This window comes from Malus domestica, chromosome 09, assembly GCF_042453785.1.
Source record: "Malus domestica chromosome 09, GDT2T_hap1".
NCBI classification, from domain to species: domain Eukaryota; kingdom Viridiplantae; phylum Streptophyta; class Magnoliopsida; order Rosales; family Rosaceae; genus Malus; species Malus domestica.
The window spans coordinates 9,994,986-10,009,381 of record NC_091669.1 but is presented as its reverse complement, the minus strand read 5'-3'; the positions used below and the strand labels follow the sequence as shown (position 1 = coordinate 10,009,381).

At 37.6% G+C, this 14,396-nt stretch overlaps 2 protein-coding genes and 1 pseudogene across 2 annotated transcripts; 1 reads left to right on the top strand and 2 right to left on the bottom strand.

Moving 5' to 3' along the window:
• Positions 1-419: 419 nt before the first annotated feature.
• Positions 420-2,081, bottom strand: LOC103421715 (protein HIGH ARSENIC CONTENT 1, mitochondrial). The gene is made up of 6 exons (XM_008359756.4): positions 1,933-2,081; positions 1,754-1,831; positions 1,582-1,655; positions 997-1,067; positions 840-893; positions 420-726 (listed from the first exon to the last, which is right to left on the bottom strand). The coding sequence occupies exons 1-6, from the start codon at positions 1,947-1,949 to the stop codon at positions 613-615; spliced, it is 408 nt and encodes a 135-aa protein (XP_008357978.3). The 5' UTR covers positions 1,950-2,081; the 3' UTR covers positions 420-612.
• A 7,188-nt stretch (positions 2,082-9,269) lies between these two features.
• Positions 9,270-10,194, bottom strand: LOC139187761 (uncharacterized). The gene is made up of 3 exons (XM_070804342.1): positions 9,746-10,194; positions 9,441-9,679; positions 9,270-9,289 (listed from the first exon to the last, which is right to left on the bottom strand). The coding sequence occupies exons 1-3, from the start codon at positions 10,192-10,194 to the stop codon at positions 9,270-9,272; spliced, it is 708 nt and encodes a 235-aa protein (XP_070660443.1).
• A 704-nt stretch (positions 10,195-10,898) lies between these two features.
• LOC114827115 (probable aquaporin NIP5-1) lies at positions 10,899-11,884 on the top strand (annotated as a pseudogene).
• The last annotated feature ends 2,512 nt before the right edge of the window (positions 11,885-14,396 follow it).

The following is a 14,396-nucleotide window of genomic DNA, read 5'->3' as shown; positions in this document are numbered from 1 at the left end:
TTATGTAGGTAAATTATATTGCATGAATTTTTATATATATCAAGCATGTTTTTTTTTGTTGTCATATATATATGTGTGTGTGTGTGTGTGTGAAATAATTTACCTACATTTATATGTAAAATATAATTTTATTGACTTAACTAAGCATGTATTACTACATTTATGAGGCATGTTTTATTGTTATCATATATATTATGCAATGAATTTATTATTTTTTTATTTTTGTAAAATCATTAATTCTCCCTTACAATTTGTATGGAATTAATTGTGTAAATCAAACATTCAAATAGGGGCGTTTTGGGCATCAAAAATTTTTTAATTTGTAAAGTCAAATATATTTAATGAATTTGCTGATGTGGAATCTAGTCAATAGATTTTATTCAAGTAAAAAACTTATGCCGGATTTTATGTGGAGAAAATTAAGTTTCAGAAACTAAAGTTATATTTTTAATAATATTTATTATTTTTGACAGATCGGTTGGAGTGAAAAGTTGGACAATATGACAAAATCCAAATAAGCCTCCAAAAACAAATTTGATACCTTTAATTTAAGGCTTTCATTGAAGATGCTTTTACAAATAGAAAAGCTGAACAAATTAATTTGCGTAATTTTCAAGGGCGGAACTTGCAAGCGACTTTCAACTCGTCGGAGGGTTTGTCACCGGCAAGTCCACTGTCCACCCAAGAGGAGTAGCCTCCTTCGATGTTGGTCACATGCTGGAAACCCTGCAATTATTTTGCCATTGTAATACATTTCCCTTTAAATTTATAACTATGAAAAAACAAAAACCAGAATAATGGCAAGCAATTAAAGGAACTCTGTAAGTTTGGAAACTTACTTCATTAAGAAGATCAACACAAGCTTTAAGTGCTCTTCCTCCACTGTTGCAACCCTTCAAATATATTTCAAAAAAATCCGCACTGATAAGATTAGAGTTTTTATGACATTAAGAAAGAAGGAAAACGTAAGCATCGAGATGATGTTTTAGTAAATACCACGACCAAGTGATCCTCTTTCTTGAGCGTTGAGGAAATTTGGGTGAGAAATTCAGGGTTTTTCACTCTACCTGCAGATTATTATCACAAGAAAGAAAAGAAAACAGAATTATATGCTAACTGAGATGTTAGAGTTGGAATGTAATATACATATATATTTCAGGCCCTTTAGGGAAAAAATGGAGACTAGTTGTACGATCCACTTCACATCGAACTTTAACAATTCAAACCGTCTTATTTTATAAGTTTCGATTCATAGATCATCCTTGCAAAAATTCAATTCAATCCAAAATCATTTGCCTATTTAATTGTCACTATGAAATTTCAGTGTTCCTTAAAACATATTATTCGTTAATTTCTTTGAACTCAATTAGATACCTCAAATATTTCCGATTTGACTAATAATTTGCAATGATGATCTATAAGGTGTAACTTGAAAATAGATGGTTCAAATCATTGAAGTTAAATATAGTGTGGACTCCACAACTAATCCCCAATTTTTCGAGAAAAATAAGGATCTCTCCTTTAAAGGCTCTGTATATGTGTATATGTATAAATTCATATCCTGAAAGAAACATTATATACCTTCTTCTGTGATGAGCATGAAAGGAATGTTCATGGCATTTTCAACGTGGCTCTTGTTGAACTCCTCAATCGTCCTATTGATATTAAAATTTTCTTATTAGTTTTGGATCAGAAAAAGCAAGAGTTTCTTCTCTCATTTATTTGTTTAGCTAGTAATAAGATGAATTCGCACCTGACATCCAGATAACGGTGACCTATACTGAGGAGACCTTTTGCTGTATAGACGTCGACACTTGCAACGTCTTCAGGCCTACAAAATAGCACGAACATATTTTCAATCAGATCAGAACTCAAACTGTTGTCATGAACGTTTTGATTATTCTTGAAGATTAGAAAATGAGATGATCTTACCCTTTCATGGCAGCCATTGTAGTACTAGCAGGTTTGACTTCAACTTCTTGGAACCCCAGGAGCTTAGTTGGCACAACTTATGAAGTGCCAGAAGAACCTGTCATGTCTATATATATTTACAATTGTTCAAAACAAAGAGTTGACCTTAATTACTCTCCAGTTATGAGTTATGGATCATTAATCTCCTGATAGATGTATTTAGCCTTAGTAACTTGCTGTGAACATATAATTTTATAAGGCTAAACAGTTGACTTTACTCCAATTGAAATATTTATTGGATAAATTATTTTAATTAGTTTAGAAGTTGCTTCCTTGATTATGTAAAGTATATTGCCCATTAATCATTTAAAATAAAAGAACGAACCTATATATATATATATATATATATATATTTAGGGTTGGAGAAGTATCAACTTTGGGCAAATGCTTTGCCAATCCTGTGGACATACGTCACCAGGGGCTGAGGAGGTGAAAAGGGAAGGAGTGAAGAGTATAGGACTGAGAGGGAGAAGAAAGAAAGAGTGGAAGAATAAACGTGAAAATCCTAAATGAATGTGTGGCTCAATTGGATAGAGCCAATTAATATCTCTTAGGTTCAAGTCTTGTTGGGATATTTCCTTTTCGTCTAATTTTGCATATAGCGTTTTACTGTCGTAGTGAAAAATAATCATATTTATGCATTCTAGTGTAGATTTGACCTCCTCCCCCCTAACAAATAATTTGACCCATTAACTTAATCGTTTGTTAAATGTTTGATCCCTCTCCCCCTAACAAACAATTTAACCCACTAATTAACTCTATCGTTTGTCAAAAAAATAAAAATAAATAAATAAAAGTCAAAATAACTAACAAATAAGTAGCCTCATAAGGTGGTTTAAATGTTGTAAAAGTAGCATTATTATTTCAGTAGTAATGCTTTATTATTTCAGTAGTAATGCTTGGATATCAAATTTTGTAAACCAAATTATGTGAATGTTAATGATTGATTACTTAAGTGTTGATTAATGTACTTATTTCTTGTTTATGACACATCACTTGGTTTAAAATTTGGATTAATGTGAAAGTTAACTAGGGTTAAGTAAAAAGACACATGTTTGAGTTATCACAAACATTAATAGGAGGTGAAAGGTCAATGCTCACCTTATTCTGAGTACATCGATATATTTACACTAAGGGGAGGGGGAGTTCGACAAAGCCACACAATGGGCAGCTTAATTTGGTATCGAATTCGTCATCCACAAGATTCGAACCTAAGACTTCTTATTTCCAAGTGAAGAGGAATACCACCAGACCGTAGTACTGAGTGGTATCAATGCTCACCTTATTGTGTAGTTGTTAGCAATATATACATATATATATATATATATATGTTTGTACCATACTTAACCAATCCCGAAACTACTGAGCACCGGTCAACGTTATACCGACAACGATCTAGAAGAGTTTCTCTCCAACCAGGAGGTTAATCACAGCGCGACACATGTCGACATCAGAAGCCAATCATAGCGCGACATCAAAAGCCAATCATAGAGCGACACGTGTCGACATCAGAAGCCAATCATAAGACGACATGTGTCAATGTTAAAACAAAGCTAGAAACTCTCTTCTATAAAAGGAGATCATTCTCCCACAATATTTCCTAATGTCATTTATACTAAATCATTCACTAGACTAAAGGAGAGCTTGAACCTATGTACTTGTGTAAACCCTTCACAATTAATGAGAACTCATCTACTCCGTGGACGTAGCCAATCTGGGTGAACCACGTACATCTTGTGTTTGCTTCCCTGTCCCTATCCATTTACATACTTATCCACACTAGTGACCGGAGCAATCTAGCGAAGGTCACAAACTTAACACTTTCTGTTGTACCAAAGTCCTCACTGATTTTGTGCATCAACAATATATATATATATATATATATATATATATATATATATATATATTGACGAAACAATAGCAATTCTATTAAAAACCTATTACAAATATTAAAAGGACCTTCTAAATAATAGGGAACTTTAACGAAAAGCACCTGGTACTGTTCACTTTAACGAAAAACCATATTTTTACACTAAAAAGTCAATCCTGGTACTATTCACTTTTCCCTTTATTTTGTCCTTATCATTAAAACTCAAAGTTTTCAAACCCTTTTCATTAGTTTTCCTTAAATAATATCCAAGAGATCCTCAATCCAAAGATACTTCAACAAAACGTAAAATGTCAACTTAACTAAATAAGTAATGCTAGGGAGACTAAACTTGCAAACTAAATGATATGTCACCAATAGGAATGAGCACGTTTATCAACGTTTAAGTAATAAATCAATCATCAACTTCCATGTCATTTAGTTTCCAAAACTTAGTCTACAAATTTAGTGTCCCTAACATTACCCTAACTAAATTAGTTGCCGCATACTCGCAAATTTGAGGATAAGACGTGTGAGAATAAGCAAAGGACAACTTGGCCAAACTAGTTGCCAATTGAAATAATTAGTATAGAAGTTGTTAGCTATATAATAGTACCAAGTTGTAATATTGATTTGTAAACAATTAAACGGGAATGTGAGCCCTAAGAGGCGTTGTGTGTTTGACTTTCCATGTTATGCATGCTATGGCAAGCTCGGGCATATATGCACGCCACTAATTGCATTCTTTCCTCGATTGATTCAGCTTCTACATTTTTACAATCTGTTTATAAACAAATTCCCAAGTATACTGGTACAACTTCTCTTCCTTCATTCATCTTCCTTAATGACGGGAACCAAATGGTTGTCGAGCTTCCATGCTTCCCATGTCACTCTTCTCCGGAAGGTACCTCAAATTAACACAGCAACAAAATTACATTTTGTTTTTTAAATCAAATTAAGCGCATATAATTTTGGTTAACTAATTAGATATATATATATATATATATATATATATATATATATATATATTAGTACTAATAAATCACTAATTAATAGCCAGCAACTTTTATATGCATCATGCATGTCAATTTATAACTTATATTGGCGCGTAGTTTGTGGGGAGCTTCTGTTGGGGCTTAAAAAGACTTCACTACTTTGGAGATGTTTATCTCACAAAGAAGAATGTAATGCAGCGGAATTGATAGGCAAGAGAAAGAAAGAATACTCAAAGTTTTTACACAAAAATTTTTATTCACTCACAAACTAGTACAAGAGGAAACACTCAAACACTCTTACACTTCTTCACTCTTTCCTCACTTCTTGCTCTCTTGGTTGTTACAAATGGTGTGGATGCCTTCTCCTTTTATAGGCATGGATGGAACCTTGAAGAAGCATGGAAACATCATGCTAGATATATCTTGATAATTCCACTACCTTCCTATGCTATAATTATCTACACTAATCTTGTATGTTGATAGAATCCTCACCATTCTTCTAGACTCTTCCACCAACTTGAACTTTGCTAGAATTCTCTAGCATTTGCATGGATCTTTCTTTGTGTATGAGCCGGATCAATTGTCTTGGGCCAAGACAAGATTACATTTCAACATCCCCCCTTAATTTTGTCTTGTGACGCCGATTGATTTCCTCAATCTAACAAAGTCTTCTTGTTTGAGTGGCTTGGTGAATGTGTCGGCGACTTGGTCTTAAGACTTCACGTATTCCACTTGCACATCCTTTCTTGCAATACACTCTCTTATGTAATGATAGCGGGTATCTATGTGTTTGCTCCTGTCATGGAATACTAGATTCTTTGCTAGAGCTATTGCAGACTTGTTGTCGACATAGATCTATGTTGGCTCTTCTTGTGGCATGTTTAATTCTTTTAGCAAGTTTCTCAGCCAGATTGTATGACAGACACATGAGGTAGCAGCTACGTATTCAGCTTCGCAGGTAGAGAGTGACAATCGGTTGCTTCTTTGACATCCATGTGAATGCAGTGTCTCCCATGAAGAACACAAATCCAGTAGTGCTTTTTCTATCGTCGGAATCTCCTGCCCAATCACTGTCGTTATATCCAACAAGTTTGTAGTTATTAGAGCTTGAATAGAACAAGTCAAAGTTAACAGTACCTTTAGGGGGCGTTTGTTTGAGCTCGCTGGCTTAGACTGGACTATGTAGTAGTCCAGTCCCGTGTTTGTTAACAGTCCGGACTAAGTTTAATGAGATTAGAAGGGACTCGCGGGGACTAACTCCCTCGCTAGCAAACCCGTCGAGAACCATGGGATTAGCGGGGACTAACTCCCTCTCGTCTTCCTCTGCTCCTATGTTTTCACAAACGCCGAGAGCCACCATCATTCCCCCTCGCCAATTCCCCCTTCCCTTCCTCCTCTCTCTTCGCTTTCTTCTCTTTTTGCTCCGTCGAGATCCAAGCTCGGCTCGAACTCGGCCGCCACAGCGACAGTTGCTCCATCCTCTTCATGCTGCAAATTTGCTTCTCTGCAACTCTGGCCACCTGTACCCAGACCTGAAACCCACCACCTAATTCTCAACATCCAACCACCAAAATTTGAAAAGAAAAAAAAAATCAATTCGATAACAACAACAAAAAACTCAACAGAAAAATTCTTCATTTTTCCCAAAAAATTAAGAGATTTTCTGAGAAAATCAAAGGAGGGTCGAGAAACAAAGTGGTTGTGAAATCCATGACGCCGCAGAGAGGAGCTTCTGCACGATTTCAATTTTCCGTGGGATTTGAAGTTGGGAAATCAGAATATGTGGTGCCATAAATAATTTAGAGGGTGATGAATGATGATGTTTTGAGGGAGGAGAGACTGGAAAGGAAAAGAAAAGACGAAGAAAGGGAGAGGGTCAGAGCAACATTAAGAAGAAAAAGGAAGATCACAGGAAAAAAAAATTGGGAATGGAGATGGGAGTTTCCAGAATGATAAAAGAAATAGATAGTGGTAGTACTAAATATGTATTAAATAATATAAAATATTAATAAAATATGAATGAGAAAATATAATATTAGAATTTGTTGTTATCCTGTTTTTTAGTCTGACACTGCACCAAACGCTTCACTAAGTCAGTCCAACTTAGTCTAGTCTAAGGTAGTCCAGCTTAGTCCCTGAAGCTAGTCCAGTCCTAGATAGTCCGGTACAACAAACGCACCCTTAAGGTATCGAAGAATTCTTTTGGTTGTCTTCAAATGTGTAGTTGTGGGATTCTCTATGTAGTGACTGACTAATCCGACGACATAGAGAATGTATTGTCTTGTGCATGTCAAGTAACGCAAGCTTCCAACTAAACTCTTGAAAAATGTTGGATCTACACTTTCTCCTTCGTCATGCTTGGTTAGTTTGACTCCGCACTCTATTGGCGTGCTTATGGGCTTGCAGTCTTCCATTTTGAACTTTTTCAGTATCTCATTTGTGTAGCTTTCTTGGGAGATGAAAATGCCTTCTTTGTTCTGCTTGACTTCAATGCCTAGGTAGTATGCCATCAACCCGATGTTGGTCATCTCGAATTCTTTGGTCATCACTCTCTTGAACTCTTCAAACATGCTTGGATTACTTCCGGTGAAGATTAGATCATCCACATATAAGCACACAATTAGAATATCTCCATCTTTGACTTTGATGTAGAGAGCATGTTCATGATGGCACTTGATGAAGTTGTTCTCCTGAAAGTACTTGTCGATGCGACTATTCCATGCTTGTGGCGCTTGTTTTAACCCATAGAGGGCTTTCTTCAACTTCAGAACTTTGTCTTCATGCCCTTTGATTTCATAGCCTGTCGGTTGCTGAATATAGACTTCTTCTTCAAGGACTCCATTTAGGAAAGCGAACTTCACATCTATTTGTTGAATCTTCCATTTGTTTTGAGCTGCCAAAGAAATTAGTAATCGTATAGTTTCCAATCGAGCAACGGGTGCAAATACCTCATCATAGTCAATTCCGGCTCTTTGACTATAGCCCTTCGCCACTAATCTCGCCTTGTATCTTTCGACCTCTCCGTTGGCATTCTTCTTTGTCTTATACACCCACTTGACTCCGATGGCTTGGTGTTATTTCGAAAGAATAGCGAGTTCCCATGTATCGTTCTTCTGGATTGCTTCAATTTCTTCATCCATTGCTTTCCTCCACTTAGTATCTTGCACTGCTTCTTGGAAGTCAACTGGTTCACAATCAGCAAAGAGATAAAAAAAGTGTAGGATTATCAAGTCTTTCAGCTACCTCATAGAGATCTCGTAGACTTCTTGTGCGTGGTACTTCTCTTTCATTTAGACTCCCACTTGACGATGCTAATGCTAGTGAATTACCATGATTGGTTGATGTTGGTGAAGCAGGTGGAGTAGTGGATTCTTGTTGAACCTCTCTTGCTTGCTCCATCATCCCTTGTTCATTCTCTTCTTCAAACTGAGGAAAGAAGCTGAGATCACCTACATAAGAGCCAAAATCTCATTCTTCTTCTTCATCGAACGTCACGTCTCGACTGATCACCGTCTTCCCATTGTTTGGATTATACAGCTTATAACCTTTTGAATTTGAGTCATAGTCGATGAAGATGAACTTTTCACTTTTATCGTCGAGTTTGGTTATCCTCTTGTCTAGTACATGTACATGGGCTATGCTTCCAAAAACTCTTAGATGAAAGATACCTGGTTTTCTTCCACTCCATGCTTCTTGCAGAGCCTTTCCCCACACACTTCTTGTTGGTGACCGATTGGATAGGTAGACAACACATGCTACAGCTTCTGCCCACAGCTCCTTGGGCAATCTCTTACTTTTGAGCATGCTTCGAGCCATGTCGAGGATGGTTCGATTTTTTCTTTCCACCACACCATTTTGTTTAGGGGATCTTGGAACTGTCAAAGGTCGACGAATTCCATTAGCTTCACAGAATTCTTGAAATTCCTTCGAAGTGAATTCTCCTCCTCGATCAGATCTCATGGCTTTGATCTTGCAACCACTCTCCTTTTCTACAACGGCTTTGAATTTCTTGAATGCTCCAAAGACCTTTGATTTCTGCTTCAAGAAATACACCCAAGTTTTCCTTGAAAAATCATCAATGAAGAGAAGGAAATAATTATTTTTACCCAAAGAGCTTGTTTTTATTGGACCGTACACATCAGTGTGAATAAGCTCGAGTGGCTTATGGGCTCTTGTGGTTGACTCCTTTGGAAAGCTTTTCCTGAATTGTTTCCCAAGCAAACATCCTTCGCAAACTTGATCAGGGTGACTGATGCACGATAAGCCTCTCACCATCTCCTTCTTGGAATATAACTCTAGTCCCCGAAAGTCAAAATGCCCAAAACGAAGATGTCAAAGCCAGGATGTGTCTTTGTAACATGTTTTGAGGCACTTTGCAACATCATTTTGAATATTCATAGGAAACATCCTATTCTTTGACATTTTCACCTTGGCAATTAATCTTCCTTTGTCATCTCTAAGAAAGAGGCAATAATTTTTCATGTGAATATCATAACATTTTTCTAAGAGTTGACCCAAGCTCAAAATGTTGCATTTCATATTGGGCACGTAGTAGACATTTGAAATTAATTGGTGACCGCCATTTTTCAGGGGAATTAGGATGTTACCTTTTTCTTTGACGGGTATTTTGTATTCATCTCCAAAAGAAACGTTGCCACTCACTGATTCATTGAGCTCTACGAACATGCTTCTTCTTCCGCACATGTGGTTGCTAGCGCCAGTGTCAAGGTACCATGTATAGTCTTGGTCTCCATCATTGTTCTTGCATGCTAGTAGCACAACGCCATTATCTTCTTTCTCTTCTTTCACATAATTGACCTTCTCATCAAGCATGTTGCTTGGAGCTCTACATTCTCAAGCATAATGCCCAAACTTTTGACAATTGTAGCATTGAACTTGAGATTTTTCATACCTCAAGTTTGAGCGTCCTCTGCCACGACCTTTTGTTGAGTTTCCTCCTCTTTCGTAGTTGTTATGGTTGTTGAAGTTCCAACCACGTCCACGTCCACATCCGCATCCTCGACCACGACTTCTTTCGTACTGGCTTCTCTCATTGTCGAAGCTTTCTTCTTTCTTCTTTGGCTGGACATGCGACTTGAGAAGTTGTTCATCATTCCCTTGCCTCTTCTTATGTTTCTCTTCATATGCTTGTAGCGAACCCATTAATTGCTCTATACTAATTTCTTCCAAGTTTTTAGTTTCTTCAATCGTCACGATAATGTGCTCGAACTTGGGGTCCAACGAGCATAGTATTTTCTCCATAATTCTAACATCTTCTAACTTTTCTCCGTTTCTTTTTAATTGATTGGAAACAGCTAAGACTCTTGAAAAATAATCAGAGATTGAATCAGACCCTTTCATTTGTAGAGATTCGAACTCACCTCTTAGTACTTGAAGACAAATCTTTTTCACTTGTTCGGCTCCTTTGTAAGAGGTTTGAAGCTTCTCTCATGCTTGCTTGGCAGAGATTGCACTCGAGACCTTCTCAAAGCCATTGTCATCTAATGCTTGGTAGATGAGGTATAGAGCCTTCTTGTCTCTCTTTCTTGAGCCTTTCAAACTCTCATTCTGGGGTTGGGACAGAGTAACTTCATCTTCTGGCTCAGTGTAGCCTTTCTCCACGACTTCCCATACATCATGTGCTCCCAAAAGGGCCTTCATTTTGATACTCCAATTATCGAAGTTGTTGTTGTCGAGCACTGGAACTTGGAAGGCTGCCATAGCGTTGCTAGCCATAACTCTGGTACCACTTTGTTGGGGCTTAAAAATACTTCACTACTTTGGAGATGTTTATCTCACAAAGAAGAATGTAATGCAGCGAAATTGATAGGCAAGAGAAAGAAAGAACACTCAAAGTTTTTACACAAAATTTTTTATTCACTCACAAACTAGTACAAGAGGAAACACTCAAACACTCTTACACTTCTTCACTCTTTTCTCACTTCTTGCTCTCTTGGTTGTTACAAATGGTGTGGATGCCTTCTCCTTTTATAGGCATGGATGGAACCTTGGAGAAGCATGGAAACATTATGCTAGATATATCTAGATAATTCCACTACCTTCCTATGCTAGAATTATCTACACTAATCTTGTATGTTGGTGGAATCCTCACATTCTTCTAGACTCTTTCACCAACTTGAACTTTGCTAGAATTCTCTAGCATGTGCATGGATCTTTCTTTGTGTATGGGCCGGATCAATTGTCTTGGGCCAAGACAAGATTACATTTCAACATCTTCATCCTAATATTTTCGGCAGCAGCAGCACCTGTTGTGAACCAAAAGTACCCTGATTCCGAGACGCTTCTAGGTAATGCAGCATGTTCAGGCCTAGCAATGACGATAGTTGTTTTGTCCATAGGCCACATCTCTGAAGCACACCTAAACCCGTCTGTCACCATTGCTTTCGCAGCATTTCGACTTCGTGGTCCCAAGTTCCCTTGTACATAGCAGCTCAGGTTTCAGCGTCCATTTCATGCAAATTTGCTCTCAAGGGTGTTTTTCATCCCTTCATGTCTGGTGGAGTTACGGTTCCTTCAGTAAGCAATGGCCAAGCTTTTGCCCTCGAGTTCATTGTCACGTTCATTCTCATGTTTACTATCACTGTCGTTGCCACTTATACCCGTGCGGTATGTGTGTATATATGTCGTCATGATCTTGCAATCCAAATTCTCTTTAATTTATGATGTAAACTAATTTCTAGTTAGTTCATGCAGGTGGGGGAGATGGCAGGCGTAGCAATTGGAGCTGCAGTTTTACTCAACATTCTTGTGGCAGGGTGAGAACCATTGTTATAAACTAACATCATTTAATCTCAGTTGATCTAAAACAAATTGTACTTACTTTGGCAGACCAACAACTGGCTGTTCGATGAACCCTATCCGGACTTTGGGTCCAGGTGTTGCTACCGGAAATTATAACGGATTTTGGATCTACTTAGTTGCACCCCCTCTTGGTGCCTTAGCTGGTGTTGTTGCCTACACAGCTGTGAAGCTCCCAAACAATAAACCACCAAACCAGGTTAGAACTTCCCCTAATACTGCACCTACCTAAAAAATTATCAGATTCATGGAGGACCCTGATTAAACTAAACTGTTATCTATAGCGGCATAAGTATTCCCTACTCATCATAAGCAATTTGATCATATTAATTGTAAGATTTTCGAGAGATGTATACAAGTTAGTAGTTCACCATTAATCGCACTGATATTGTCCTCTAACTTGCATTTTATCTATCATCTGTACACCACGACAGGCGTGAGTTTTCATCAAACGCATCTGTGTAATTAAAAGTTGAACCAATCAATATAAGCATATTACAATAACATAGTCCAATGGAGTTGGTGACCAAACTGAAAGTCTAATGGCTCGTTTACTAATCTATAATCATATTGAGGGGAATTAAATTGAGGAAGAATTCAACTGAGGAGGAATTAGAATGAGGTGGAATCAGAATCAAATTCCTGTTAGAGTTGTTTACTAAAACTGTCTGGAATCGAAGTAGAAATAACATCGATTTATATAAACTATTATACTAATTCACTTGAATCGGAATGAAAATTAACGTGATTACTAAAATACCCCTATTGTAATTAATCTAATTTATATGCTAAGTATTTTTAGTTAAATTTTTTTTTATAGTAGAGAGTATAGTTTTTCTTTAGTAAAACTTTTATTCTTTTTTTTGTTCATTTTTTATGGAGACCTTCTCCTGCTTCATCTCTATCTTTCCCATTCTTTTCATTTTTATCGTGACCCTTTGTCCTGCCCCATCTCTCCAGGCGCCTCCCCTTTCTCTCTCTCCCTCCCCTACAAATTCCTCTCTTCATATGTTCTTGATTTTGTAAATGTTTAATTTGGGTCGCCACTGAAGCACGAGATCGAGTCGAGGATGAATCGAAGTGATTTTAGTCGTTGCCGACGAATGATCAGAATTGAAATTCCAAAATCCTCATCTTCTTCCCTTCTGATTTTGGTCATGAAACCATAATCCCGCAGCCATGAAACCTGCTAAATCTTCCTTTGACAGGAAGAGAGTAGAGACAGAGGTTAAAGGAAGAAAGAGATAAGGGTATATTGGTCAGAAAAAAGTTGATTCCGGATGGATGCTTTCTTCGGGAGTCCAAATTCCACCTATTGTTCGGTAGTCCAAATTCCACCTATTGTTCGGTAGTCCAATTCCAGGAAAATTAGTAACCTAATTCCCCATTTTAGATGGGTCCCACTTACACTTTCATTCCCCCAATGTTGGTAAACACCGGAATCCCTTGAAAGTAGTGCAATTCCCATTCCCTTCCTTCTATTTCCCTTACGTAAACATGCCATAAAAATGATCATTCAGTTCAGTTCGCAACCATAAACTTCTAGAAATCCTAGGCCTTTCTAGCTTTACAAAAAGAATAAACCCGGGTACATTATTATTGTTTGTGCCCGGATTCTTAATTTGTATGAGTCATTATGAAAAGTGTAGTGTTAACCCTAAAACTTATTTGAGCAAATCTAACATGAGTTTCGTGGTCGATCATGAGATTTTGGGGGGCTGTGCGGCAACGACAGAGAGGCCCCCATACACAATTTCATAAAAACTGGCATGCCTTGATGAAGAGGGGAAAAATTGCGAATTGTTTGAATTTGATCACATAAGTTCCCACAAATAGGGGGTCGTACAACACAAATAATCTATATGCGCGTATGAGTTCGCATTCAGCTACATAGGATGAATATTTGTGAAAAACAAGATGAGATGGATCATGGGGTGGACCGGGAAATTAATGGCTTCTAAATGATCTAGAGACAAAATTGAGGTCCCAGGAGGAATGCCGGAATCCGAATACATATCGGCATCGGCAAGGAGTGGACTGAGGAACATATCGGCAAGTACGTGATATTTGTTACGAATTTTGACAATCACGAAGTTCGGTACGTGGAATTCCACCATATTTAGGCCAGTGTGTGCGTCTCGACATGTGAAACAAAAGGCAAAGTTTGCCGACTAGAATTAAGTCGAAAAGATCGTCTAAGGAGGAACCAGAATTACCTAAAGAGCGAGTGAAAGTCTTAAGATAATTTACAGTCCCATAATGAGGAGTTTGAAATTAAAATTACATGTAAGCCGCGAGGTCACACCAGTGAAACGACTAAAATTATAAGCTTGCAGGAGAACTGAGCAGAGGAAATGATGGAGAAGTGAAGGTAACATCAAAATGAGAGGTGCATTTATAGGAAGAGAAAGTTCATGCAAAGGGAGGCATTAACAAAAGATCGTGAAGGATTTTGGATTGTAGCTGTCATTTGTCCTCCGTAGATGGATAGTATGTTTTCAATTGGAAGGACAAAATCCATGGCCAATACTATGAATGGGACAAGACATGTAAATAAGTTGTCATTTTTTCATTGACAATGAGCAGTCACAATCTAGAGTCATTTCAACAGGCGAAGGCATATGACAATACGAGTAGGTGTCAGAAGCGCCTTCCGCCATTTACTCCGGACCACATGCTCCACGGTCGTCCCTTCGTAATGTATATATACACATCTTTTGTGGGACGATTTCGTAACGTATTTC